At 44.7% G+C, this 25,579-nt stretch overlaps 1 protein-coding gene across 2 annotated transcripts; it reads right to left on the bottom strand.

The window, feature by feature from the left end:
* Window positions 1-479: 479 nt before the first annotated feature.
* epha2b (eph receptor A2 b) lies at window positions 480-24,374 on the bottom strand. 2 transcript variants are annotated; one of them, XM_035159276.2, is made up of 17 exons: window positions 24,206-24,374; window positions 23,290-23,369; window positions 21,133-21,781; window positions 11,021-11,176; window positions 10,079-10,417; window positions 9,742-9,872; window positions 9,184-9,355; window positions 8,993-9,092; window positions 8,282-8,337; window positions 8,057-8,182; window positions 7,214-7,411; window positions 7,057-7,118; window positions 6,690-6,899; window positions 6,424-6,573; window positions 6,112-6,305; window positions 4,283-4,438; window positions 480-2,906 (listed from the first exon to the last, which is right to left on the bottom strand). In XM_035159276.2, exons 1-17 carry the CDS (start codon window positions 24,288-24,290, stop codon window positions 2,798-2,800), a joined length of 2,973 nt encoding a protein of 990 aa, XP_035015167.1. In that variant the 5' UTR covers window positions 24,291-24,374; the 3' UTR covers window positions 480-2,797. The 2 variants fall into 2 exon arrangements, with proteins under 2 accessions (XP_035015167.1, XP_035015168.1); XM_035159277.2 differs by having other exon boundaries at window positions 7,226-7,411.
* Between the last annotated feature and the right edge of the window lie 1,205 nt (window positions 24,375-25,579).

The following is a 25,579-nucleotide window of genomic DNA, read 5'->3' as shown; positions in this document are numbered from 1 at the left end:
TCCCTATTTTCCTTCTCATTAGTCCAAAGTAAAGGGTCTTTAGTAAGAGAGAAATTCGGACCTCGGTGTTTGATAGAGCAGAGGAGTTCATGAGAGAGGAACATCTGATATCACGCTGGAGGTCATTTCCCAGGGCAAGAGGTGTCTAATGGCAGATCACAGTGTGATCTCTGTTTAACCAAGACAAACTCAGAGTCAAAGTCTGAATTTTAGATTTTCAAGTTTACTTTTATCTCATAGTTTAATATTTGTTTGATTCAATTTGAACCCAAAAAGCATGTAATCCATATTGTAAAGCAGATAATGTGTAGAGTACAGTGTGTGTGTGGTCATGAAGCTCTTGCGTGTTTTTACAGGTTCTAACAGTGGATTCAGCAGCATTACGAGGATATCCAGGTGGAAGTATAAACATCCTGGCACCGTTTAAACAAACATGAGCTTATCTATGGTCTGTTCTGTGTCAATCATACAGCAAGACATTTCATGTAAGGCTTTATTGCTCAACAAATGCACCAAAGGCAATGTCAGGTGAATAACTCCGCAATAAATGGACATTTAAGATTTTTTTTTAATTATTATTATTATTATTAAGAATGAGAGAGAGAGCAACCTTCAGTTATAATCCCAGCTCAGTGTTTATCAGGATAAATAAATAAAAGTAAAAAATAAATAGACTATTAAATACAGTATAAAACAACAGGGGAAAAAAAAAAAAGTTTGCTCTTTGATGAGGGAACTCTCAAAATGTTTGGAAAGACAGCAGAAGTAAGAGACATCTCTTTGGAGGAAGGTGATGGGAACAACATAAAAAAATATTCAGTTTGGTTATATGGCAAATAGTGAAATCATACAAAATGTACAAAGTGTAATTGCAACCAGTAAAGCAGAAAACAAAATCCCTTTTCCGAAGATGGGTCTATCAGCTACAATAGAATCAAAGATACAATTGAAAACAAATTAAAAATTCAAGTAAAGGAAGGTGCACATCAGTAACACAACGATTTGCAGTCATCAATTAAGAGAAGGGGGGGAGGGGGGGTTGAGTTGTGTGTGGGAGCAGACTCCTGCTCCCACACACACTCCTCAAAATGTCTTCAAATGTCTACAAACAAGTCAAAATGCTTTATTGTCAAAGCTTATAGAGACAATTTCTGTTTAGTTTCATCCACTCACCAGAAAAGATGAGAAGCTTCTAAAACATTAACATTGAAATTGCAAAACCAAACTATTATTAAGTATGAAATCATTTCAACCACAACAAAACTCATTGTGATTTTTTTTTTCTTTTTATACTGGAGGTAAACTTCCCCATCTGCCTCTTCATTACCGGCATGCCAACACATGTGCTGCACTCTAATTGAAACTTGTTGAATTTCGCACTTCAGCTGCTCTCAGACAAGCACTGAACTCCTGATAATCTCCGGACATTCGCTGGAGGGGCTGTATGTGAGAAGTTTCTCCTGCCAGCCCCCTAGTAAAACCTTTGGATAATGTCTGAAAAACCCGATGTGAGAAAACAGCAGGAGATCCTCAGGAGGATTCACCATGAGCGAGTGGGGGGTTGATGACGTTTCTAGCACGCGACAGATGCAAAAATGAAAAACAAAAAGAATACAAATATCTCAGGATAAGCGGTGGCACGCAGAAGACGCCGACAAAGAGGTCAAGAGTTTTTGGTTATAAGAGACGACGTCGGTGTTGATGTGTTGTGAACAAAAACACGTGATTTCCGACGTTACCTCCTGCCACCTGCTGCACCAGCCCTCACCTCCAGAGTTCCTGTGTTGTAGTGAGCACGTCTGAGCCGAGAACCTCCTGCTGCGTTGATCATGTTTAAAAGTCAAACTCCGGAGAAAGTCTGCACCCCATTGTGAGGACATTCTCTGGAGTTCATGTCTGAAAACAGCTTTTGATACCATTCCTGTAGTTCAGGAGTTTTTTTGTCATTTTTCTTGCAATTCTGAGACAAAAAGAAAAGAGATCATGAAATTCTTGATCCAAGTGCTACATTATAAGTTCATAATCGCAATGTTTTTTTTTGGGGGTGTTTACCCAAACACAAAGAAAAAAGGAAACAGTGAATCTGTACAAAAAGAGTACCTCATATATATTCTAACACCACTTATATGATTATAGCGTGATTATAGCTTAATTTCTGCACAGAGCCAGTAGAAGGTCCAGAAACAACACCAGGTCGGTCTGTGTTCACACACCTAACGACACCGTCTCTTTAAATCTGGGCCAACTCAAGCTCATTCGCAGCCCTCCTGGCGCTCCGTCCGCATTGGTCCAACGGGAAAGGGACCAAAAAGGGCCAATTAAAGGGAGACGCCATGACATCAGCACTGACCACAGACTGAGCCGGGGCTGGATTCCACTGCACCCCTATTATCACACTGACTGCGCTTCCCTTGTTTGTTAGACACTGGAGGGAACGAGCTCAGGGTCTAGTCCTGTAGCTGAGGCTGTTCCCATCAACTGGATTGATGATTGAAAAAATAATAAATTCATTTGCACTGAATTGTATCTGTACAGAAGACATGGGTAATAAAAATAGATATCTAAATATACAGAGTCTAATCGAGTCATCTACTGCCGTTGTATAATTTGCTCCATTCCCATGTGGACAAGATGAAGAAATCATAAAATCAGTCTGATTCAGTCGGCCCCAGAGGATGGGCTGATATCCTCGGTTTTGCCGATCCAGCGCCGTCCCTGCAGAGTCGCTCCAGCTCAGCTTAGAGTTCAAAGGGCTGCCTGCTTCAGTGCCCGATTTTAATTCCCTTCGCCGACACGATCACACTGCAAACACGCTCAGGGTGCTCGTCTGGTCCTTTAAACCCAATATGCTGTAGGCAATTCTCTTCAAATGGCCAGGAAGCCTCACCCCGATGTTCTTAATATCCCTGTGAAAGAGAGACATGACAGTACATAAGCATTGCTGCATGTGGATTTACAGTTTGGACTCGCTCCAACACATCACACACATCCTTCCTGTAATCACAGACAGTTTGATAAATGCTACACGCCGAACAAGTTTGATCGCTGAACCAGGTTGGCTGGGTGGGGTGTCTTCCATTTTAGAAATCTGCCATGGTTTTAATTTATCTTCGCAATTAAAGGTTAATACTGAGGGTTTTACTCTTCACAAGCACATGATGCAAACCTGCAGAAGCCCTGCAACACAGCCGTCCAACGTCAAAGCTTTAATTACAGCCTTAATTACTTAACGAGGATTCTCCCAGTTGACCATGAATCACTTGTCTGGCAAGCAGAGGGTGGGCTGTAAATAACTGCTGGTTTCTCAAGAGTGCTACCAGATGCCCTGAGATGGAAAAAATGGGGCCATGAAATCACACCCTTCTGTATGACAAATACTTCAAAAGGGTTTGTCGTCTGCTTTGCAGTCTGCCCATCTTCCCAAATCATGAGCAAGACCAACGGAGATACGTATACCATGGTGGCGGAGAAAGTAGGGGGGGGGTTCCTTTTGGCTGGTCATGCGGTTAGGAAAAGCTCTGGTGCTCATTATTGCCCCAAACAACCTTATATCATGTGCTTCACTGAACCCTTTTTTTCCAAAAGGTTGAGCCCATTTTACTAAATTGCCCGCTTAGCGCTCCCACACATCTGAGAAGAACCATTTGCCTTAAACTATCCCTGTGATAGGGTCAGGGGGTACACTCGGAGTGCACCTCCTCAATCTTTCTACGAGAACAAATGTGACGACTGTGCAGCTTCAAATCTCATCCATCTATTTCAGTTTCCTAATCTCCTCTAGTTGCTCTTGCTCCGAAAAGGTTATTCTCTCCTCCTCCCTCCCTCCTTTAATGTTGGAGAAGCCACAAAAGGCCTTTGCCCTAAACAGCCGAACCCGGTGGTTTTTTCGGGGCTCCAGCAGAAGTGCTGCCCAGGGCTGCGAGTGTGTGTGGGTGAAGGGAGGGATGAGAGAAAGAATGGAGAGAGGAAAGAAGAATAAGGACTGCGGCGACCACAAGCCACCACCACCAGCCGACCACAAATGAGCCCACTCCTTCTCCTTCCCTCTATTGCTTTTTCCATCTCAAACATTTCTCAAGTTGTAGCTGGGGTTAGAGATCATATTGTGCACAAACTATTCTGCTGGCTGTTAAAAAGAAACAATCTTAGGAAAACAAATATATCAACTAGAAGCAGGAAGTTCATTACAGAATTCATTGTGTGTTTGCCAAAAACCATAGTAACAAGTAAGTTCAGTAAATAGATCTAAGCTATTTAAAAAAGAAAATCATATCCCACGTACTCGTTCTTCATCTGGAGGACCTGGTCCATGGTGACAATCCCAGCGCACGTGAAGTTCTCACTGTACTGGTTCATCTTGATGGACTCCAGCCATTCAGACACCGACCTGAAGGGGGAGCCGTCCGAACCGCTGGTGCTGGGCAGGCGGATGGATACACTGCAAGCAAACAGAAGTAGATCCAAATAGTAGATTCGAATGATAATAATAAACAGGCTTTCCCACAACAAAGGCGGTTGACTGAGGACTGTAATTACTTTGCAGGAAATAAGATGAGGGAAAAACCAGTTGGAGCAGTCGGGGCAGGGGCCGATTAAGATACGAGCATGACAGCTCTTTGTTCTTTCTCACTGCTTCTGGCTTTAATGCTCCCTCACAAAAGAGAAAATATGTATTTGTACATACAATCCAAAACAACGGAACTTTATGTTCCTCCAGGAGTTCACACATATTTCTTTCATCAGCCTGGCAGGCATCAGGTGTCAGTTTGTCCTTTCAATGGTTTAACTAGACCTTCTTAAGGCTATTCCGCTTTCTTCCCCAAAACGACCCTTGACACGCCCCGCACTGTTTTTAGGTTAAAGTAAATGGGAAACTGCTGCCAGGGCTGTTTTAAGTTTGTTTGAGCAAATCTGCAGTCAGTCCACATACATTAAATCCAAGTCACTCAATAAGTGTAAGTCAAGGGGCACGTTAGGAATGACAAGTCCAATACAAATCAAATCCAGGTCAAGTCTCAATTTCGATTCAATCGGTTGAATAAGGCTGCATCCATTCGACTATGTTTTCATTTGTATCAGTGTTTTCTAACTTTAATGATCTCTGTCCACACAAGTGTCATGACTCTGTTTCAGTTTTATCCCCATCCATACTAACACAGCTGAAAGTCATCGTTTCTAAAAATCTGGTTTCTGCCCGTCCAAACTAAAACGCAGCCCGGGAGTTTTCAAACTAAAACAGGGTTCATTAAAGTTTCCAAACTTTTGAGATTTAGCTGCTCCATAACTAGTAGTAGTGTGGATGGCAGGCGTATCTGTAACAGAGTTGATGTGTTTTCAAACAAAAATGTAGTGGTGTGGATGTAGCATAAGTTGTAAGTTACTTTCATATCAGTGGAGATTAAGAGTCATTTCTCAAAGTGTTGGTGGCCTGGTCTTAAAATAACCTCTTTTGTTCAAGCAAGTCCAAAGGCACAAATCTTTCAAAGCAAATAAAAAATAATCTGTTGACCTTTATAAGGACTTTTATAGTTTGGACATTTTTACTGTTAATAGCGTTTTTCATAGAAAGCTGCTCAGGCTCAGTCCTTTTAGAGCAAAGGCCTAATATTTAAATATTGAATGTGTGTAGTTACGCAAGGCCTGTTGACACTGTATTATTATTTGTGTTCCAGGATTTTCAAGGTGATAGTTAATCACTTCATGAGGTCAATTCATTACATAGTCTCCAATCACATTTTTCAAGTTTTCATCTTTGTGACTGAAGTCTGACTCAGAGTCAACGTCTACAGCTCAGGCTGCAAACAGAATGTGGCCATCATTAGCATTACTGCTCTTTCTTTGTTTAGCTTATAAAGCTCTCTCCAAAGCTGAGAAAGTTCCCCTTCCTCGTGGCATTCACATCACCAACCAGACGCAAAACTCACAGAAACTCACAGAGTTCTGAAGAGAGGTGGGACTAAACATGAAATCTGTATTAGTTGTATTGGAAACATTGTGGTAACGCGGCTGTTTCCAAAAAGTGGATGCTGATAGTGGCAGCAGCTACCGTAGCATTAGTACTAGAGAAATATGCATTTCAAGCCCTTAGTCTGGTATGAAAATAAATCTTACCGTGGGTCAAAGTCCGCGATGGTCTTCAGGGAGTCTGGGCTCCGCAGCAGCTTGTCCAGCAGGCTGACAATGTCTCCGAAACGTGGCCTCTTGGAGCGGTCCTGCAGCCAACACTGCAGCATCAGCTGGTAAACGGCTGAGGGGCAGTCCATAGGCGCCGGCAGCCTAAAGGCCTCGTTGATAGCTTTCATGACCTGCAAGCAGTTTATCAGGCGACTGATTAGATCCTCTGTCACTGATAGGGGGCTATCAGTGACAGAGGATCTATGTTGACGTTTGGCTCTAACAGCTACAACCTCAGAGGAAACTCACCTCATGGTTACTCATGTCCCAGTAAGGCCGTTCGCCAAAAGCCATGACCTCCCACATGACAATGCCAAAGCTCCACACATCACTAGCTGAGGTGAACTTCCTGTACGCTATTGCCTCTGGAGCAGTCCAGCGAATGGGGATCTTGCCTCCCTGTTGAAGAAAAATGCTTCAAGTTAGAGACAGAGAAAAAAAGAGTAACTCATACCCTTCCCGCTAGGAGGTGACTGAGGTGGGTATTTTTACCAACAGGGATTATATCTACTTACACTTGTGGTGTACGTCCCCTCAGGGTCGTCCTCCAGCACACGGGACAGGCCGAAGTCTGACACTTTACACTCCAGGGTGTTGTTGACGAGGATGTTGCGGGCAGCCAGGTCCCGGTGGACGTAGCTCATGTCAGAGAGGTACTTCATGCCTGCAGCAATGCCACGTAGCATGCCCACAAGCTGGAAGGAGGAAATCTCGCCATCGTGGTCCTGACGGGAGAAAACAAACACAAATTAATTTTAGTTTGTCACCAAATAAAAAAGAAACAGAAATATGATAGTTCAACATAAAATGAAAGATGTAAATCCTGGCAATAGTCACAGTAGAGAAATTTCCATCAACAAAACTGGTATATGTTGGACTTACTTTCAGGTACCTGTCCAGTGCTCCATTCTCCATGTATTCAGTCACGATCATGGCATGTTTAACTGCACACACACAAAAAAAAGCTAAATACTTGCCCAAACTGGCCAGAAATGGAGAGAAATTTGTAAAAATATGTGTCAAAAGTTGCGAAACTCACAGAAATCCTTACATTTGGTGACCACCCCCTCCAATCGAATAATGTTCTGGTGGGAAAACTGTCCCATGATGGAGGCCTCGCTCAGAAAGTCCTGCCTCTGCTTCTCCGTGTAGCCCGGCTTCAGGGTCTTGATAGCCACCGCCACCTCTTTCCTCCCCGGCACCTTCAGAATACCACGGTACACCTCTCCAAACTCCCCTGCAGGGGAAAAAAAACCATCAGGAAATTGATATCAGATGAATGTGCGTTTGATTTTCCTTGTTAGGTTTCCAGCTGAGTGATGAGAAGGAAGTTTTGCCCGGGGCGCTCCTGCAGAGGTGTGTCCTGGCTGCATGTTGAGAGACCGAGACTATGTTGTGTAATTGGTGGATGGCCTGTGGTGTGGGATCATGGGAATCAGCTGTCACGTGAGGAGAAATGGGGGGATACGCGGCCGTGGGAATCAAGGGGGGGTGGATGTTGAAAAAAGACGGCGGGTTCAAAGGGTAAAGGTGGTCGCGCTTGAATAAACGTATCATGTATGAAAGATATGTAGGGCCCAGGAAGGTGCTCTGATATCCTTCCAAAAATACAGTCTCTGCTACACTCTCTTTTGTGTAATTGTCAACCTGTGCCAAAACACATAGATCCAACTGCCAAGAGTTGCAACACAACAAAATGTCTCAACTTGTTGTGCGAGAGCTCAGCCAGATAGACGATAATCTGGCAGTTAACTACTGTCAGTCAGCTGCTTGAGCTGTGGAAAAGGCTCAATATAAACAGCAAACCTGGGGATTGGAAAAATCTATCAACATCTCGGAGTTAAGCCCCTCAGCAGATTGTCTCCGCAGGGTTGTCACTCACCAGCTCCAATGACTTTCTGTTTGGTTATGTGGCTGGGTTGGATTTCAGTAGCAAACTTCAGCACGGCTATGTTGGGGTCCTCGTATGTGTGTGGATCCACGTAGGTCTTCAGAGGCTTCAATTGCTCTGCGAGAAAAAGAAAGAGGATTTGTTGAAAACCAGTGATTAATATAAATAAATGAAGTAATGTGAAATAGAGAAAGGACATAGATTTTTGTTCTCTACCTGAGCTGGAGAAGTAGGTGTCCTCTGGTCCTTGTCTGGTGTGAGAGTTTCTTTTCCTGAATAAAGAAATAAAACCCACATGCAAATGAATATTCCACTTTCGAACAACATTTTTATCCGTATCATCTGCCCTCTTTGATATCGATAGCACATAGCAACCTTTGTAACAGTTTTTCTAGGTGTACTAAGATCCCGTCACTGGTGCAATGCGTCCATTCAGAGAGAAGCGGCCCTTTGATAAAGGCTGACGATAGACTGTGTTTGCCAAGCTGACTGAAAGACAGACAAGCAGGCGGGAGGCAGGTGGACGGACTGGCCACACACTGCTGAGTACAGGCCCAGGTCACCTTTACAAAGTGCCTGAAGTCTGCTGCAGAAAGAAGCAAGCGCCTCTTATCACCGACAATGTACCACTCTGGACCAATTTCCTTTTAAAAGCCCCGACACTCACTAAAATGTAATCACTGAGCAATGACAAGGCTCATTCAACGCAAATTCTCCCCCAGTGAGTGCTGGGACACAGACACAGACACAGATAAAGGGGGAAGAGAAAGGTAGCTAAAGGAAGAGAGAAGGAGAGAATGAATGCAACGGCCATTTGGCGGCCCCACAAAGGAAGGGCAGAAGAATGAGAGAGGAAGCCGGTAAATGAGGGTGTATGCCAACTGATTAACAGGACGGAGGGAGAAGGAGAGGGAGAGCAGCACTGACCGTCTGCGTAGGAACAGGACCACGACCACTATGAACAACATGGCCGCTCCTCCAACTGCTGCAGCCAAAACCACTGCTGTGTTCGGGTTAGGGTGTCCTGCTGAGGTAAACAAAGCGTAGGCGCACATCAGAGAAATCCTCCACTGAACAACACCAGCAGAGCTTCATCTACAGTGGTTTTTCCTCTGTACCTTCAGAGGAGGTCTCAAACTGTTCCTCGATGCTGGAGGCTCCGGCGCTGCCGTCGCTGCTGAGGGCCTGCACCCTGAACAGGTATGCTGTGCCGGGGGCCAGTTCGCTGATCTGTACAGAGTTCTTCTCCAGCATGTGCACGACGTAGGTAGTCACATCCAGGTTGTCACCCTAGGAGACCGAGGAAGAGACATCAGAGAGTTTGAGTGTTATTGTTGAAGATGGAAGCCACATATTTAATTTTCAGCATGTGATTAGTGTCATTAGTGTTCCTCAAACAGTTCTACAATATCACTTTCTATTGTTCGTGTGCTGGATGTTTTATAATTCAGCTCTTATAAAGCATTACAGCAAAGAAACAAATGTGCTTTTACTTTGTAGACAACTTGCTAAAGAGGAAACTATTCTATAAAACCTGCTGCCATGATAGAGATCAGCACCAACGACACTCGGTGATGATAATTGTTTGTAAACATTTGTGGAATTAGTAGGTAGATTTCACATCAAAGCTCTAACTTGAAACATTTGCCTGGATCTGTTTTTCATGTTCAATATACCTTCTTGCGATAGGTCAGTTCATAGCGGATGGGCTGAGGCTGGATCCGTGGCCGGGGTGATACGTCCCAGGAGAGGGACAAGCTGGTGGGGGTCCTATCAACCAGTCTCATAGAGGTTAACTTGGGAGGATCTGGAAACAGAGAGCAGTGGATGCTTCAGTATCTTTGGGAAATGAAAACGTCAAAAGATACAGCAGAAATTATGCAATCTGCCCTTTCTGTTCTCACTCCTGCAGCATGATTCGACTAGTAAAGCTGCCGCTGCCTCACAGATAGCATCTGTCATTACTGCAGCACCGATATCATCACTCCACTGCCTCATATCAGCAGCACTCACCTGTGTAGTGCAGAAATGTAGTCAGGGCGCTGGTTGATGGTGGCTGACTGGCGGACAGCGTCACGCCACTGTGTGCCTCCACGGTGAAGGTGTAGTTGAGGTGAGCATCCAGCTCGCTCACTGAAACCTTGGTGTCAGTCAGGCCCACGTTGGTGGGCTCATAGCGGATTTTCTCTCCGCAGGGCTGGCACAGTATGCCGTCGCAGCGCTGGCATTCAACGCTGTAGGTGACGTCAGTTCGCCCTCCGGTGTCTTCTGGTGGACTCCAAGAGAGGAGGAGTTTTCCTGCTGAGAGCTGGGTGGTGGTGGCCACGAGGTCCCGCGGGGCAGAGGGAACACCTGATTGAAAAAGATATCAAGAGTAGAACCAAATAAGGGTTAGGGTTAGGACAAATAAGGGTTGTTCCTTTTTCACACGACATTACAAAGTCTAAATAAACATCCTTTGAATTTTAAAAGGAAGTCACACAATCATGAGATTAAAACCTTTAAACCGTTTACTAATATTTGGAGGGAATACAAGTGCAACAAGAATAGAATATTTAATCCCTGCTCATCCTACACAAGTCAAACAAAAGTCACTTCCTGTGCCAAATTTCTGTATTTACAATGTGACACTCAGGTGTGACAATGATAGCATATGACGCTCAAGCCCCTTTTCACTGGTTAAACACTAACACCCGATAACACCTGGTTTTTGTCTGCAATGGGAATGGATTCAGTTGGAATTTGCTCCTGGGTCATATGTTTTAATCAGCTCCAATCAGCAGTGATGGAAATGTGACATCCGGACGAATCCGCTAATTTGGCATGGCAGCGAGAAGGTGAGAGTAATGAGTTAGTCACCTTTTTAGTGGGTTTAATTGTGTTTAAAAAACCTCCGTATACCCTCAATGTTTTCTTAACACAAGCTTCTCATATAAGATCAATGGGTCTCATTACCTGAGCAGGGTCCAGTAGGGGGATCGGTTGGGGCTCTGTAGAATCCATCCTTGCAGGGACAGAACAAAGCCCCGGAGTCAAGCCTCTGGGTATTGGTAGGACACTGTTCACACTTGTCACTGAGAGCATCGGCTTTGAAGAAGCCAGGCTGACATTCTGCAAAGACAAGAAAAAACATTTACATAAGCAGGAGAACAAGCACACCAGTGACTTCAGGCAACATCCTGTATGATGCAGCACATAGGCAGTTCATTCGAGTGATAAAGATCGGTACTGGTGTGAACTCTTCACCTTGTGAGCCGGACAACGACGATGAGTGGATGTGTTATTATGTCAAGGCTAAAGGTCAGATTTGGACGAGTCACAGAGATATGGGAGAGAAAACAGAGGCATGGCTCTGCACAGTGTTGACTCTACTCTTTAAAACACTGTCCATCGCAGCTAAGACGCCGCTCACATGAGCCCAGCCCTAAAAGTAAAACACATACTCCTTGCGTCGCTGGCACTCCTACTCTTTACTTTTTCAACCAACAACTCCTCTCTGCTGTTGCTTTCCGATTGTCTGTCTCTCTCTGTCTCTCTCTCTCTCTCTCAACAAACACAACCAGTCGTCCCACATTCCACAACAGCAGGTCAGTCTTCAATGTAGTGAGACAATCGAAAATAACGACAACCTAAGTCAAAGAAAGCGCCAAGAATTAGAAGAGAAACAGCTTTATGCAGAGCTTCTGTTTGCACTCAACAGGCTATTGCATTTTTTTCCCCTCAAACCCCCACATGCAGACTTTTGAAACCGTATCGCCGAGATAGGATGACATCTAATTTCACACGTCCAACACAGGATAAAGAAATGCAGGTAGAGGATCCAGCTGTGTGTAGCAGTGGTGAAATCTGAACTTAATACGGTGTGAAATTTCTGAGAGGGCGCGCCATGAAGGAGAGTGAAAATGAGACGGCCCCTGCTTTAAGTCCGCAAGAGCATTCCAACGGCTGCTGCTCATGTCCTCACACCATCACACATTCATCCACATACACACACACTCATGCGTGCACTGCACACATGCAGGCACGAGCATATGTAGGCACAAAATACACATACATGTATGCAAAGCACACCCATGGACACATGGGTAAATCAGAAGAAGGATTATGCCCGCTGCCTGTCACCTGTTCATGTCCCTCTTCCATGTCGATTCAGCCCAGCACACACTCACACACACTCACACACACACATATACAGTGTGCATATACGGTATACAGACATCTTTCCTTCCGTCCCTCCAAGTCATTTGCTTGCCATGTTTAAAAAGCTCATGATAGATGATGATCATAAGATGTTGACAATGCCAATGAGGAACAGCATTTAGGTGCAAAGAAGATATAGAGAAAAAAAGAGAAAAGAGAGAAAAGAATTAAAGAATACAAGTGGAGATGTTCATGGCGCATGAGTGATCAGACTAGGCAGGAGGAGGACATGATAGCCCATTGAAATGAAGGTTGCAAAGCCAGAGACTGGAGTGCATGCCAGTGACCAGAGGAAGCAAGGAAACATAAAGTCAAAGGCAAACACAGAGTTTTAATGTCAGATTCCAGCTGAGGAGAGGAGACAGAGGAGATTTAAGAAGTGGAGCCAAGGACGAAGATAATATCAGATTCACTTAGAGATACTGTCTTGGTCTATGGCTGCGTTTCAATGCACTTCAGCTGAGTGAAGTTGGTTCTGGAAGCCTCCAGTGACCACACACACAAGACACAAAGCACACGGCTCCCACTCCATTTAAATCATATCAAGGGGATTTACTCGACTGACCATGAGGTTTACTTCGCCTGAGATCAGCTTTTTTTCCATCATTGTGGCTGAGCTTTGGCGGAGCTGCTGTGAAGAGTTGTGCATTAACTGAGGAGCATGACAACAATGGTGGAGAGAAAACACACTCAGCATGTGAAGAATTTGTAAGTTTGTCCAATAGGCTCGCATGTTACTCAATCCTCCCCTTCAACACAACATCTTTTCTCTTTCGCTGCCAGCTGTTTCACCAAAAACTACTGCTACTCATTAACGCGCACGAGGCCAAGGATGGGCGAGGCAGAGGAGAGGTGGTGCGAGGGGACAGAAGGTTCAAGAAAGAAAGACAGGAATACTGTATCCTGCTGGGGCCTGAAGAAAAGACGGGAGGAAGAAAAGAGACAGGCTAGGGTGAACTCCTCTATTGAGAAGGGGGAACAGCTGCTGCCCCAAACCCAGATTCATACCCCGACCTCTCCTCCTCGTAATCCCCAAATTCCTTCCTCCCCTCCTTTCTCTCCTCCCAGTCCTCACTAAAAAGGCTCCCAGCTAACCCATTAACATTGCTATTCACCACTGACCAGCAGGCAAGGAGAATGCCACGCCATTCAAGTGCTGAAAGAAAAAACATACACACACAAGCATTGCAGATGGGAATAACCGAGATGCCACATGGCAACTGAATAGAGGAGGACTAGCCTCTTTTTGGCGCTACAGTGCCGGCTGCAATGCATCGTGGTCAGGCCTGCGGAGATGATGGCCTTACACTGCGAGCTGCCTCTATAATCAAGATGCATTCCAGTGCACACCACCCAACAGGAGGCCTGTCGCAGAGCGGCTCCAGTGCAGCTTCATTTTCAGCCTGCTTCTGTGTCGTTTGTATATCTCTAATGCCTGACTCACAGGGACAGTAAATTCAGATGACTCTCTGCCGAGGTATTTAACAAGAGGATTCTTCGACAAAAGAGCAAAGACTAGTGAAAGGAAAACTTCCTGGTTCCATGGGCAAGGTGGAGGGGGACTTGTTGAATTGTTGCTGGACACAACAGGAAGCAGGAAGCATGAGGCTGACGCAGCCTTCCTTCCTAAAGCAGCCAATCAAAGCATGGAAACACAGGGGAGCGTGACCAAGAGAAGAACCAGCGCTGAGACCACCAGAGTCCAGCGACAGAATAATAACCTAAAAGGAAGCCAAAACGTGTTGATCCAACATGAACGAGGGCTTTAAACCTGGGAGGGTGGGCTGTTAAAGATTAATCCTCCCTCTCATAAACAAATGTCTCTCAGCCTCTTCTAAGTCGAGACATCTGACAAACATAGACCAGCCACTTTCCCCCTCCCTATTGCTACAAAGCAAGGAACTGTTTGTCATTTGAGAGGCCCCTGTGCACCTTGAGTGGCTCTGTGTTTGTTTATTGAGAGTGTGTGCAGGGGCCTGTTACATTCTGGGAGCCTGAGTGGCTCTGGAGTGGGGGGTGCCCAAGGGCCCCCCCTGGTTTGTCGGCAGGAGTTAAGATGGATGAGATGGCGACAGTGATGAATGTACGGTCGGATAGATGGATGAATGGGTAACATGGGGGCTTGACAACAGAAATCGGCCTCAGGACTGGAAAGGTAAGTGGTATAGGGGGCCCCCACACAATCAAGTCCGGCGCTGGGCTTCTAAGAGACAGAAAGGTCATGTCTGCCTCAGGGTAGTTGTGAGTTAAACTGTGCATGGCTTACAGGGAGTCAGTGGCCAAGTAAAACAAACACATGCTCGCAGTGATGAGGAGGAGGAAGAAAGAGTTGCAGCAGCAGTCGGTGGCCTGTCTCGGTGGGAAGGAGGTTAAATTCAGAAGTATGGCCAGTGAACAATAAAAACATGTTGGAAAAATAAATCCATACAAAATACAGGCAACATCTTGATCCTTATCAGTGCAGCTCCACAAATATATTCTGGAGGAGAGCGAGTCCTTTCTCCATCTGCCGCCTCAACTACTTCACCTCTCCTCCCCATCCCCCCTTTGTCTTTCCCGAGGTGCTCAGACCCGTAATTGCAATATGTCATGTCATTTTGTTTGTATGCACGGTGACAACGTGTCATTAGCATTTTGGGGGAGTTGGAAGGTCTGTGGAACAAAGGGGGTCTCTGATGGGGGAGGTGAGCCAGAAACATGAGCCAGGGGTCACTGAGGTAGACAGGAAGGGAGGGGTGGAGTGGTGGGCAGCAAAGGTGTAGGGGCTGATGAAAGTGTGCGCATGTGGGGGGGGGTTGTGGGGGACATTAGTCAAAAGGATTAGCTGACCAATGGAGCAGCTGTAAGGGCATTACATCTGTTTTACAATTGCACTCAGGCTTTCATCTGGGGTTGTTAACAAACGTAATAAATTCCCTGAATCCCCCCGTCTCCTTTCACTAGCTCTGTCCACCCAGACCCACAGACAGAAGAGGAATACTGTGACTGAAGAGTGGAATCAAGGAGGCACAAGGCACACTCAACAATAAAGTGAAATAAAGCAGAGGCACTGAGGAAACAAATCCTGGCTGACATAAAAGTCACAGACTGTTTCCAGAGTTTCCTCAGCTGCACAACAGCCATGGTCATTTGGTCACGTTTCTCCGTGTCGCTGGTCAAATCCAGACGGCCAGGTGGGAAACACAACACCAGTTTTACTGCACCACTCTGAGCCAACAGGTCACACACTGGAAGCCAGTCCACTTCCTGGTTAGGGGAAGTGGGACAAAATGGGACCAAATGCACTAATAAACGGAATGACTTATCAGGCTGGACAACAAAATGAAAAGTGGCTGAGCGATGCCGCCGAGTGCTGAGCGACAATGGAAAGCCCTGAGCCAACGGGTTGGGGAGTCACCGAGGGATTAGGTGACCTCCGGTTTCCGCTGCGGGCTCGTCCTGTTAGCAGTGAAGGGTGGGTGGGTTGGTGGGGGGTGTTACTGACTGACATGGTGGAAGGAAAGTGCTGACCTCACACACCAGCAGTACAATACAATGCGCTTAACATTGCCCTGGACTCCCCCCTTCCACCACCACCACAACACACACACAAAGATACACACAACCTCCAGGCTCAGGAATGTCATCAAGAGGAAATATGTCCCAACTTCCCCACCACAACCAACACACATGCTGAACAGCCGAGAATGGCTGAGGCTCAGTTATGTGACTAATGGCAGCTATGAAATCAGTAGACTGTACTTGAACTCAAACAAACAAAAAAAAAACAGGAGAATATTTAGGCAGACATTTAATGAAGTATTTATAGTTATATTTTGTTATTGTATAATCACCTAAAACTGAGAATCATTATGTTCTCTGGATGACACTAAAATCTACACACTGAACCTTTAAGTTCCTTCCCTAAACAAATGACAACCATCTATCAAGCTAACAAAATCACCATCTGTGGGTTCGAGTTATTATGTCGGCCTCCACCCTAAAAATGGCCGATCCAGCAAAAATGTGCAGTACATCCAATGATAACATAGACAGATTTTACATAATAGTTGTCACCGACTGGTTTCTCTGCTTTCTGACACATCAAAGGCTCGAACCCTCAGACTGATCAACACTTCATAAACCACAAACAGTACAAACCCTCAAATCCACAATAAAGCGCTACAGAGGCCTGCAGCTCTCCTTTCTGCTGCATTTCCTGTCATCTTCCTCACAGTAACTGCCAGTGCTCTGTTCACTAAATATGTGACCCAACAAGACGGTGCACGACACCACTTGAAAGCACCTTCAGCGTCCCCCCATTAAACCAACTCCCACAAGTTCAGCATGCTAGCAGACGTTACCTTGGCACAACATCTGAGAGATCCACAAATTCAAAGTAATCACCATGGCTCTCCAGAGCCGATCAAGAAAAAGGAGAGGTTATATCCAGCCCGCGCATCTAAATGAGCAGCGCTATCCGACCTACACCTTTATTTTACATTTCAGAGTCCGGCAACAGAGGCCACGAGCCCAGGGAATTCGAGCAGAAAATTTCAATGTGGGGATTATCCCACAGGAGTGAGATGATTCCATTATGTGAAATCTACCCTAAGCCAACTAAATCAAATCCCTGAGATGCTGAGGTGTGGTGCTATGTTCACATAGCTTTGTATACTCCCCATCAGATAAGCTGAAATTGCACAAGTCCTGGGTCTTAAAGGGTCTGGGGATATTATGATGAACCAGCTTGCTCCAGGTACGAGCAGAGTTAAAGACTGTTCAGCATGTAACACCTGATCTCTGCTTTTGTACGATGTACATTTCCAACAGAACAGTCAGCAGTCAGCAATCCAAATCCCCAAAATACAGCAACAAAAACAGAAACCTTACATTTCACCTTCATTAAATGTGTATGCATTTACAACTATGTGAAAAAGGGCAGTTTTTTCTGTCCCTTTCTGCTAAACCCTCTGATTGGCAGAATTGTTCAAATTTAGCCTGTATTTATATTTACAAGTCAGGAGTGGAGAAAGGTATTCATGAGAGAGCAAGACAAGAACCGTATACAGTCTAAATAGTTCCATCTGGGCCGTGTGAAACGGGATGTTTAAACTCTATTGGTGTCATATTCATGACCTGTGCCAAAAATACAGCCAAAAATAACAGTCGCTCTGTGATTTCATAGACAACAAGATCACAACAAATGAGGAAAAAACTTATTGTTTGTACTTGGTACAGCTTGCGCAACAAGCTCTCGGGTGCATTGCATTTATGGTCATGGGAATTATGTCTTGAGATAAGAAACTCTCAAATAAATACAAGACAAGAGGAAAACTGAGGCCAAAGCAGAAAGACTCTTCAGGGAGGATGTTGAGAGAGATGCAGGGAACGGCACAAAGGCAAAAAAGCAAGCAGAACCAGTAGTTACTTTGCTTAAAAAGCACAAACACACCCAAGTCAATTACTACCCATACAAATCACTCACCACAGCGCGCACTCACACAGCTGTAACTTAGTCACCAACTGTCACACATCAGCTGGGATGAGTTTGGAGACACGGTCATAGAGGGAGGGGGGGGGGACTCGGGAAAATCGTTTACTGGAACCTCTTTGGCGAAAGAAATAATAACTTTACTGGAACTCAGTGGACAGTTGTTCCACCAAGACGCCATTTTCTCCAAGACACCAAAACTGCCTTGAGCGGTCAAAATATTCCACACAGTGTCTCCCTTTTTAAATACAGCCTTGTGGAGACCATAATGTGGGATTAAGCCCTATTTGTCGAGGCTTTAGTGTGGCTGACGAGGTGTGGACCTGGACGGTTACACACAATCCCGAGGACCAGCCGGGGCAGCCAGTGGTCCTTTGTGGGGGTGACACAAGTATGCTGTTCTATTGTGCCAGGGAGGATTATGGGTAAGGAAGGGCGTGATAGGCAGTGGAGGAAAACTGTCTTAGTGTCAACAGTGAGACACAAGTGGAAACACAGCCAGAATTAAAAGGCAACCACCTAATTGCAAAACAAAGTTCCAATGTTTTTTTTCCTGAATTTAAAAAGAGAAAAAAAAGGGAGATTAAAGGCAATCTTTTATTTCTGTTGGTAACACTAATTCATTTACTCACGTACCGCACCTTAATATATTTTTAGGTGTGTAAGTATTTTTACTTAGTTAAACTTCTGAACACTTCTTTCACTAGAGAAAGAGGGTGTTGTCTTTGAATTTCATCAGAACCTAAAAAGAAGCTGGTAATGTATCAGAGAGGGTTTGTGGGAAAAAAGCAAATACACATCAAAATGAGTGCAGAGAAGAAGAGAGATGAATAAAAGCTTTAAAGAACAAACACAAAAAACCAGTCACCAGTCTTATGACGATCATGGTAACAAACATAAATCTTGACAGCGGTTTTCAACGGACCTTCTCTACTTCACAGTCATTTTACAGTTGATGCTGATGTATTTTGAGGACAAAAATAATTCTCCTTTACAGATGTCTGCAGTGCTCACATTAAAAACAAAGGCCTGGTCTGTGCCTTGCTTCAGACCGATTTGATTTACAACGAGCTCATAAAAGCTTTTACATTTGCTTCTCTAAACACTCTGGTGGGTCTGTAGGGCACAGGAAGTGATGTGTTTTATCTTTAGAGTCTGCTGGACCGAAAGAAGGACTCTATAGTTAGTATATGAGCACAGTTGGCCTCCGAGAGAGGAGTGCCTCATGCCACCTACAGATACCTCAACGGGGCAGCTTAAGGAAAAACAGAGACTGGAAACACACTTTGACGGACGAGTGATCTCCAAGCCAAAAACACCAGAGCAGTGAGTGCTGATGACGAGACGAAGACGAGAACCAGATAAAGTCACAGATTTCTGCTTTAACAAGTCCTGTGGGGCCGAGGAGCCATAAAACTGAGCGATCACATCACTGAACATGGAAACTTTCAAACCAAGTAAGAACAGAAAGCACCACAAGTCAAGTTTTGCGGTTTCTCCCTCAACAGCGCGCAGCACAGGGAAGGAGTAGGGAGAATGATTAACTGTGTCTGTATTAGATTCCATCTAAAGCCTTTTTGAGCCGTACAACTCAAACCTGCACTGCAGCCCTATGATTCATGTCCACCTTCCTACACAACTGCCCTCATGCATCTCAGACCCAACATTTGACTTCATCTAGTCATCCACTGGAGAGGGGGGGGTTCTTTGTTCAGTACATTTGATGTGAGGCCTGATGTGGTGCTGCTCTTCCTCCCCTGGGAATTCCACAGGACTGGAGTAATGCTGGGAGGCTCCTCCTCGGCAAACTGATCAGGAATGTACCGACCAAGTGGGAGAGGAGGTGGAGGTGGGCTCCTCCAGCCTCGCACGGGAAACACAGCTCTTCATTGTTCACCCTACCTTTACATTCCATTCCTCACCTCTCTCTGTTTCAGAAAGAAATCACACCCCTCCACTAAACACAACCTCTCGATCGCTTTTGTGTGACTCTTCTCTCTCACCCCTTCCTGCCTCTCCTACTTCTCCGCCTCCTCCCCAATCATCTCACCTGGCACTTTCCCGCAGCTAGAAATGAAGTAGTGACAGAAAACTTCATCACTTTAAATCAGCCTGTTGCCAGTTGAGGGGAAAGCAAAACCAGTATGAGCAGGCTGCATGTGAGTTTGCAACTGTAGTCCGAGGTGAGTGCGCCAGGGTGTGATTACGAGTATTCATACCTGTATAAGTGTGTTTCAGGTCATGTGTGCATGTGTGTGAGTACAAATGAGTGTGCCAAATAAAAGCAGCATGAGTGCTTTGGGCTGTTCTGTCATGGAACAGATCTCAACAGGTCCTTGCATGCCAGCCTGTTGTATGTTCACATGCACTGCTTGAGTCACACAATACACCCCATAGCTGAGGCTCAGTAAGTTTGTGAAAACCGACAGGGAAGAGGGAGAGAAGACGGACATGTCGTTGGCAAGCCCGATCACATGAAGAGGGCCTCTGAGGCTTCCTCCTGCCTGCACACCCCCCCACCCGACCAGCGTTTAAGATGCTAATCCATCACAGTACAGTAGCCTCCCGACTTCTTTCATCACTTTCAGTCACACTGACAGCCCTTCCCACAACAATGAAAGCCTTTTTTTGCACGGCTTAAAATACAACTACGCCAAAACTACAAAGTCAAAAGGACTGAGTGATGGCTACATGCTGCAGCACACCCATAGCCATGTGAGATAAGACAATGAGAGAGCAGGAAATCACCTGATGCAACAGGCTGTGAGTTATGTACTGGGTGTTGCAACAGGTGAAGTGTTACAGCCTGACTTCCTGTTCAATGAACAACTTCTTAAATGGTTTCAAGTTATGATTGTTGCCAAAATAAAAGATTATAAAGATTTCTCCATATCCTGTGCTAACAGATTGCTTTTTTGATCTAATCAGAGAAGAAAACTAAATTTAGTTTTTTAAGAGAGGGTACAACCTAAATTTGAGCCCAGTAAATGCAGTAGCATTTAATAGTACAAGCAAATTGTGCTTGAAAAAAACCTCTCCACTGAGCACCTGAAACTCAAAAGCGCATTTCCTAATTTTATAGGTTTCGGTTCAAGGTCAGGGACGATGCCGTGACATGTACTAGTAGGCCTAAACATTCCTTCCATCACAGAGGGGCCGTGTCAGCCAAGGGGAGAATTCCATTGAACAATGATAATAACACCTATGATAAATATCCGCAAACTGCCATTCAAGCTTGTTTGACAACCTACGACCAACAAATTTAGGTAAAAAGGTGACCAATGCCAAATTGTCAATTTAAAAAAATTACATTCTCATAACTTAATCCTGGATTTACATAAACATAAGATGATGTGTCTGGTGGCAAAAAGACCAAATATGCAACGGCCCTTACCTTGACACGTATTTTTGATCTCTTCATAGCCTGGTCTGCACTGACACTGTCCAACTGGCACCACCCACTCCCCATCCACGGTGCAGTAGATGCGAGGCAGCTCCTCACTGACTGCGTTATCCACACAGACCCCGCTCACTTCCTTAAGAGCCGGGTTTTCACCTCCTGCCACGGTCTCAGGGAATGTCGCAAGGCTCTTCACTGTGGATGCACAAGTTTTGTAGTAGACTCTGACAGAGAGGAGAGCAACGCAGGCTCCAATGTCTTGAAAAGCCAAGTAGAAGCCTTTTCGAGACAGGTTTTCCACCACTTTCGTCTCTGTGTTGATGCGTAGTTCGTTTTTGCCAGTGATCTCATCGGGAGCAATGGTGGCCACTTTCTTAAACTGGCCCTTCCGGAAGGTAGTGCCCACATCTGCATCCGACTCAGATGTGAAGAGGTTGAAGGTTTCTTTGCAGGTCAGTGAGGCACCGTCGAAAGAGTTGCAGTCACGCACAATAAACTGGATTTCAACAAAAACCCGTGAAGCCGATGGGCGCCTCTGGATGAAGGTGGTGCGCAGCCAATTGTCCTGCTCACGTTCCCCAACATTGCAGATGGAGTAGGTATAAAGCTGGGAGCCGTTCAGAGCCCTCTGGACGACCTCCCACTGAAACAAACCACAAAAATCAACAAGTTTAGAGGTAGGAACAGTGACCCCTGGGGAGCCCCTAAGAAAGCTGGGCTGAACCAGAGCTATAAGGGAGGCAAAAATAAAAAAGGACCAAAGCAGTTCACATGCGAGTTCCACCACTGTAATCTAAACCTGGAAACAAAAACAGTCTGCATGAAGGGACACCCACGGCTCCACACATTGCTTAATTGCTCCCCCTGAATATTTTAGTAGCCCTTCAATACAATAACACATTTCTGCAACATGGAGAACTCCATTTTATTAGCATTTACAGCATGGACTGAGTGTGAGAAAGCATGTCTGACATTGCAAAGATACCAAATTATTTCCTTCGCATGCCATTGCTAATGTTGGCATCTTCCCCACGTGTTAAAGCTCGCAGACTAAATAATAGGACAGATATTTCTAAAACAAAAAACCACAGTGTCTTTTAACATAACCTTGGCTCTTGAGGAACAACTGTGGCAGTGGCAGAGCCTTTGCTTTTAATCAAAGAAATGTGCTTTGTTGGCTGAGTGTGTGGCTCTGCATATAAACTTGATGTACAACAGCAGGACCAACACCTCTATTAAACAGCTGGTGAACTTTTTATGAGGGGCCTTTAAAACTTAAAATAATAATTGTCATAAGTGATGGTAGTTACACGAGTATACATCACTGTAAAATATGTTTCCAGTGAACTTTTAAAAATTACAACAACACACCATGCTTAAGTGAAACTTGGGTTTTAAGTGATTATTTAGGCAGAGAAACCTCTTTGAGAAAAGTAGGGTGAGCCACTGTAAACAGCACCTCTGCACATGCTTCAGAGTCATCAGCATATGAAATGAGGTTATTTACATCAAATTTGCATGAGCCCGACCGGGCAGTTTCTTGGAAACCACAACACAGATGAAGTCACACAAGCCCTCTGTATACTGAGAGATAGCCACAGTGTTAGGTTGTATTATTATCAAGACACATCTGTGAACATAGAGGTTTTACCATGGTTTAAGGAAAAGGTAGCTCTGGCTGATTAACGCCGTCTAAAACCCCTCCCCCTCTGAAAAGAGGTACCACATGCTGCAAACTTTAAAAGTTAATTGCCCTCTAACATACAATTCTAGAGCTGAAGCCTTGAAACCACAAGAAGCCACAAGTATTTCCAGTTCAGCGCTAGCAGCTATTCTGTCTGCCTAAGGTTTGGTGCAGTCCAGACATGCTCTGCAGGCAACTCCTAATAGGATCCAACAATTCCCTCTCACATCCAGACCCAAGCAACCATTAGGCTCTAATTGCCAGATTTGATAGAAACCTGACGGGTACACACACACACACGAGGCCCACTGACCAGCCGATCGCACAAGTCAATCAGTGAATATTTTACTGGAGGCTTTCTGCTTAGCCGGATTTTTCCTGCACATTTTCTTCATGCACATTCATCCTAAGGCAAATTCCAAGTGAAAAGTGGGAGCTGGAGGAGGAGGGGACGGAGCAATACTCACCCCGGGTTTGTCTCCCTGGCCTAAGGGCCATGTCAGCCAGCCCAGTTCACCTTCTGTTGCCCTCATATCCAATAGAACCTCTGTGGGGACATGAAGACACCGTCAGTACTTGAGGATAAACATTTAATCTCATGAACAAAGATCATCCAAATCTAGGGCAGTTTATTTCAACAATAAATACGTTTATGTATTTATAGTTCATTGTACAGATAAAGACATGTACTTTTTACAGTGAATTCAAGTTTGTTGCACAATCACCCTAAAGCTGAAAATATGTAATAACTACTTCACAAGGCTGTCTAACACGGACAGGTTTTTAGTTTGAAAAAAGGGTTTTGAAACTCTGAACTCTTGCTGTAGACGTATATGTAGTTTTAGCTTTATTTGGCAAATGCAGCCTCATGACTTACAGTTAAACTTATATATTTATATGTATAATTATTTCCTTACTTATACATGTGCATTACTTATACCCGGCTATACTTTAATTAGGTTACAGTTTGTTTAGGTTATGTAGGTATATGGGTGTTAAATAATGTAAAAATAAAATTGAACACCGTATATCCAAAGCTCATACGAGGACACAATCTGATCCACAACTTTCAACAAACTTTCTCCAGAACAATTCACCTGCTGGTGTTGGAAAGCTCGGAGGAGCGCACATGCAGACGACACTCTCAAATCAATAGATTATCAATAAGTAAATGAAGGACAACTATAGAAACACTCGTAAACGTGAACAGTGTTGTCGTAGAAAAAGACTTTGAGACGCAATGTGACTGTCACAAGAGCAGGAGACAATGTTTCCTGGTTGGAGAGTGTTCCTTGGGCAGTTTACTCCGCATGGCACGCGTGCTCACAGCCCTTCAGGTTGAAGTTAAAGAACTTTCTTTGAAAACGAATCAAACGTACTCACCCTCTTTAGACTGCAATGTGATCAGTATACCGTTAATGAGTACATAAGAAAATAATAAAGGTCTGACTCCTCCAAAGAAATCCATTTGGGAAACTTTTCCTGTTTCTCTCTCTCTCTCTCACTCTCTCTCTCTCACTCTTGCTCCTGGGCTTGGCTGGGACTGCTATGAGCCGAGCGCTGCGCTGCGGCTCATTCACAAACGAGCTGCACGTCACGGACTCCGCCTGCTGGAATGTGTGTGTGTGTGTGTGTGTGTGTGTGTGTGTGTGTGTGTGTGTGTGTGTGTGTGTGTGTGTGTGTGTGTCAGGATCGGGGGTGGAGGAGTGGGGGTGGTGGTGGCACATGAGAAACTTTTGCAGCCTTCAGGGACCGTCGGAAATTCGGGCTTTAAGGCACATAAGGTGTTGCGCGCATGTCCACAAATCGAAAAGCTCGAAACTCCAGGTAAAGACTGATTCGTGCAATCTATTCTCATGTCCACATTTCCTCGTTTCGTTTGTCCATTATTGTGTTGATAGATATAACTAATGTATGTGATCTGAAACAAACCATAGAAACTGCAGCACTTTGTTGCCCACCAAACTGATTCTTTTTAGTTTGAGCTATTTACTGGTCACTAGCCTACACTTGTGCATTAAGGAGGTGGAATAACATGGTAAGTGATTGAATTGATAAATAAAGAGATAAGTAAATCGTTGAGATACCCAAAGGACATTTGCAAATATTGGTTGCACCTATGAGAAATAATTTACTGTTTAATTTCATACATTAGACAAACAATGTCAAACATTTAATTTAAAAACATGATCTGTGATGGACAAAAGTAATTACCAATGACAAAACTCATTAAATGTAGGCCTCATCTGCATTGGAGGGCACAGTGACACAGAGAAGTGAATATAGCAGGTCAAAGTTCACCAAAGTTCACACGAAGCCACCCTGCGATTTGCCTTCACGGCAGGAAGTGAATGTTCTAATCGCCTCCTGGTTCTCACTGATTTGAAAATGAAATGATTGTGAAGTTTCGCCCCTTTAACAATCGCTCATATGTGACCGGGACTATATAGATAACATTTGAATAAGCAGGTGACCAGCGCACAGTAGTCAGTGGGGTGGGCAGTGTGCCTTCAGTCTGTGGACTGAGTGGAACATGTCTTCTTCTACATCCTCTGATAAACTACAGCAGTGGTCGACAACTGGATTAAATCGCAGGTCAGAATCGCTGCCAGATCATTTTGATAATCTTATTGTTTCTATTTTACCATATTGGACTGACAAAGACATTTATGGCTGCTGCGGGTGCTGATCTCCATCATGGCAACAACATTCACAAAATCTCTTCTTTAGCAAATTTTCTTCAAAGTAAAAGTAAAC

Source organism: Hippoglossus stenolepis, chromosome 6 (genome assembly GCF_022539355.2).
Source record: "Hippoglossus stenolepis isolate QCI-W04-F060 chromosome 6, HSTE1.2, whole genome shotgun sequence".
Classification (NCBI taxonomy): Eukaryota; Metazoa; Chordata; class Actinopteri; order Pleuronectiformes; family Pleuronectidae; genus Hippoglossus; species Hippoglossus stenolepis.
This window is presented reverse-complemented; position numbering and strand designations above follow the sequence as displayed.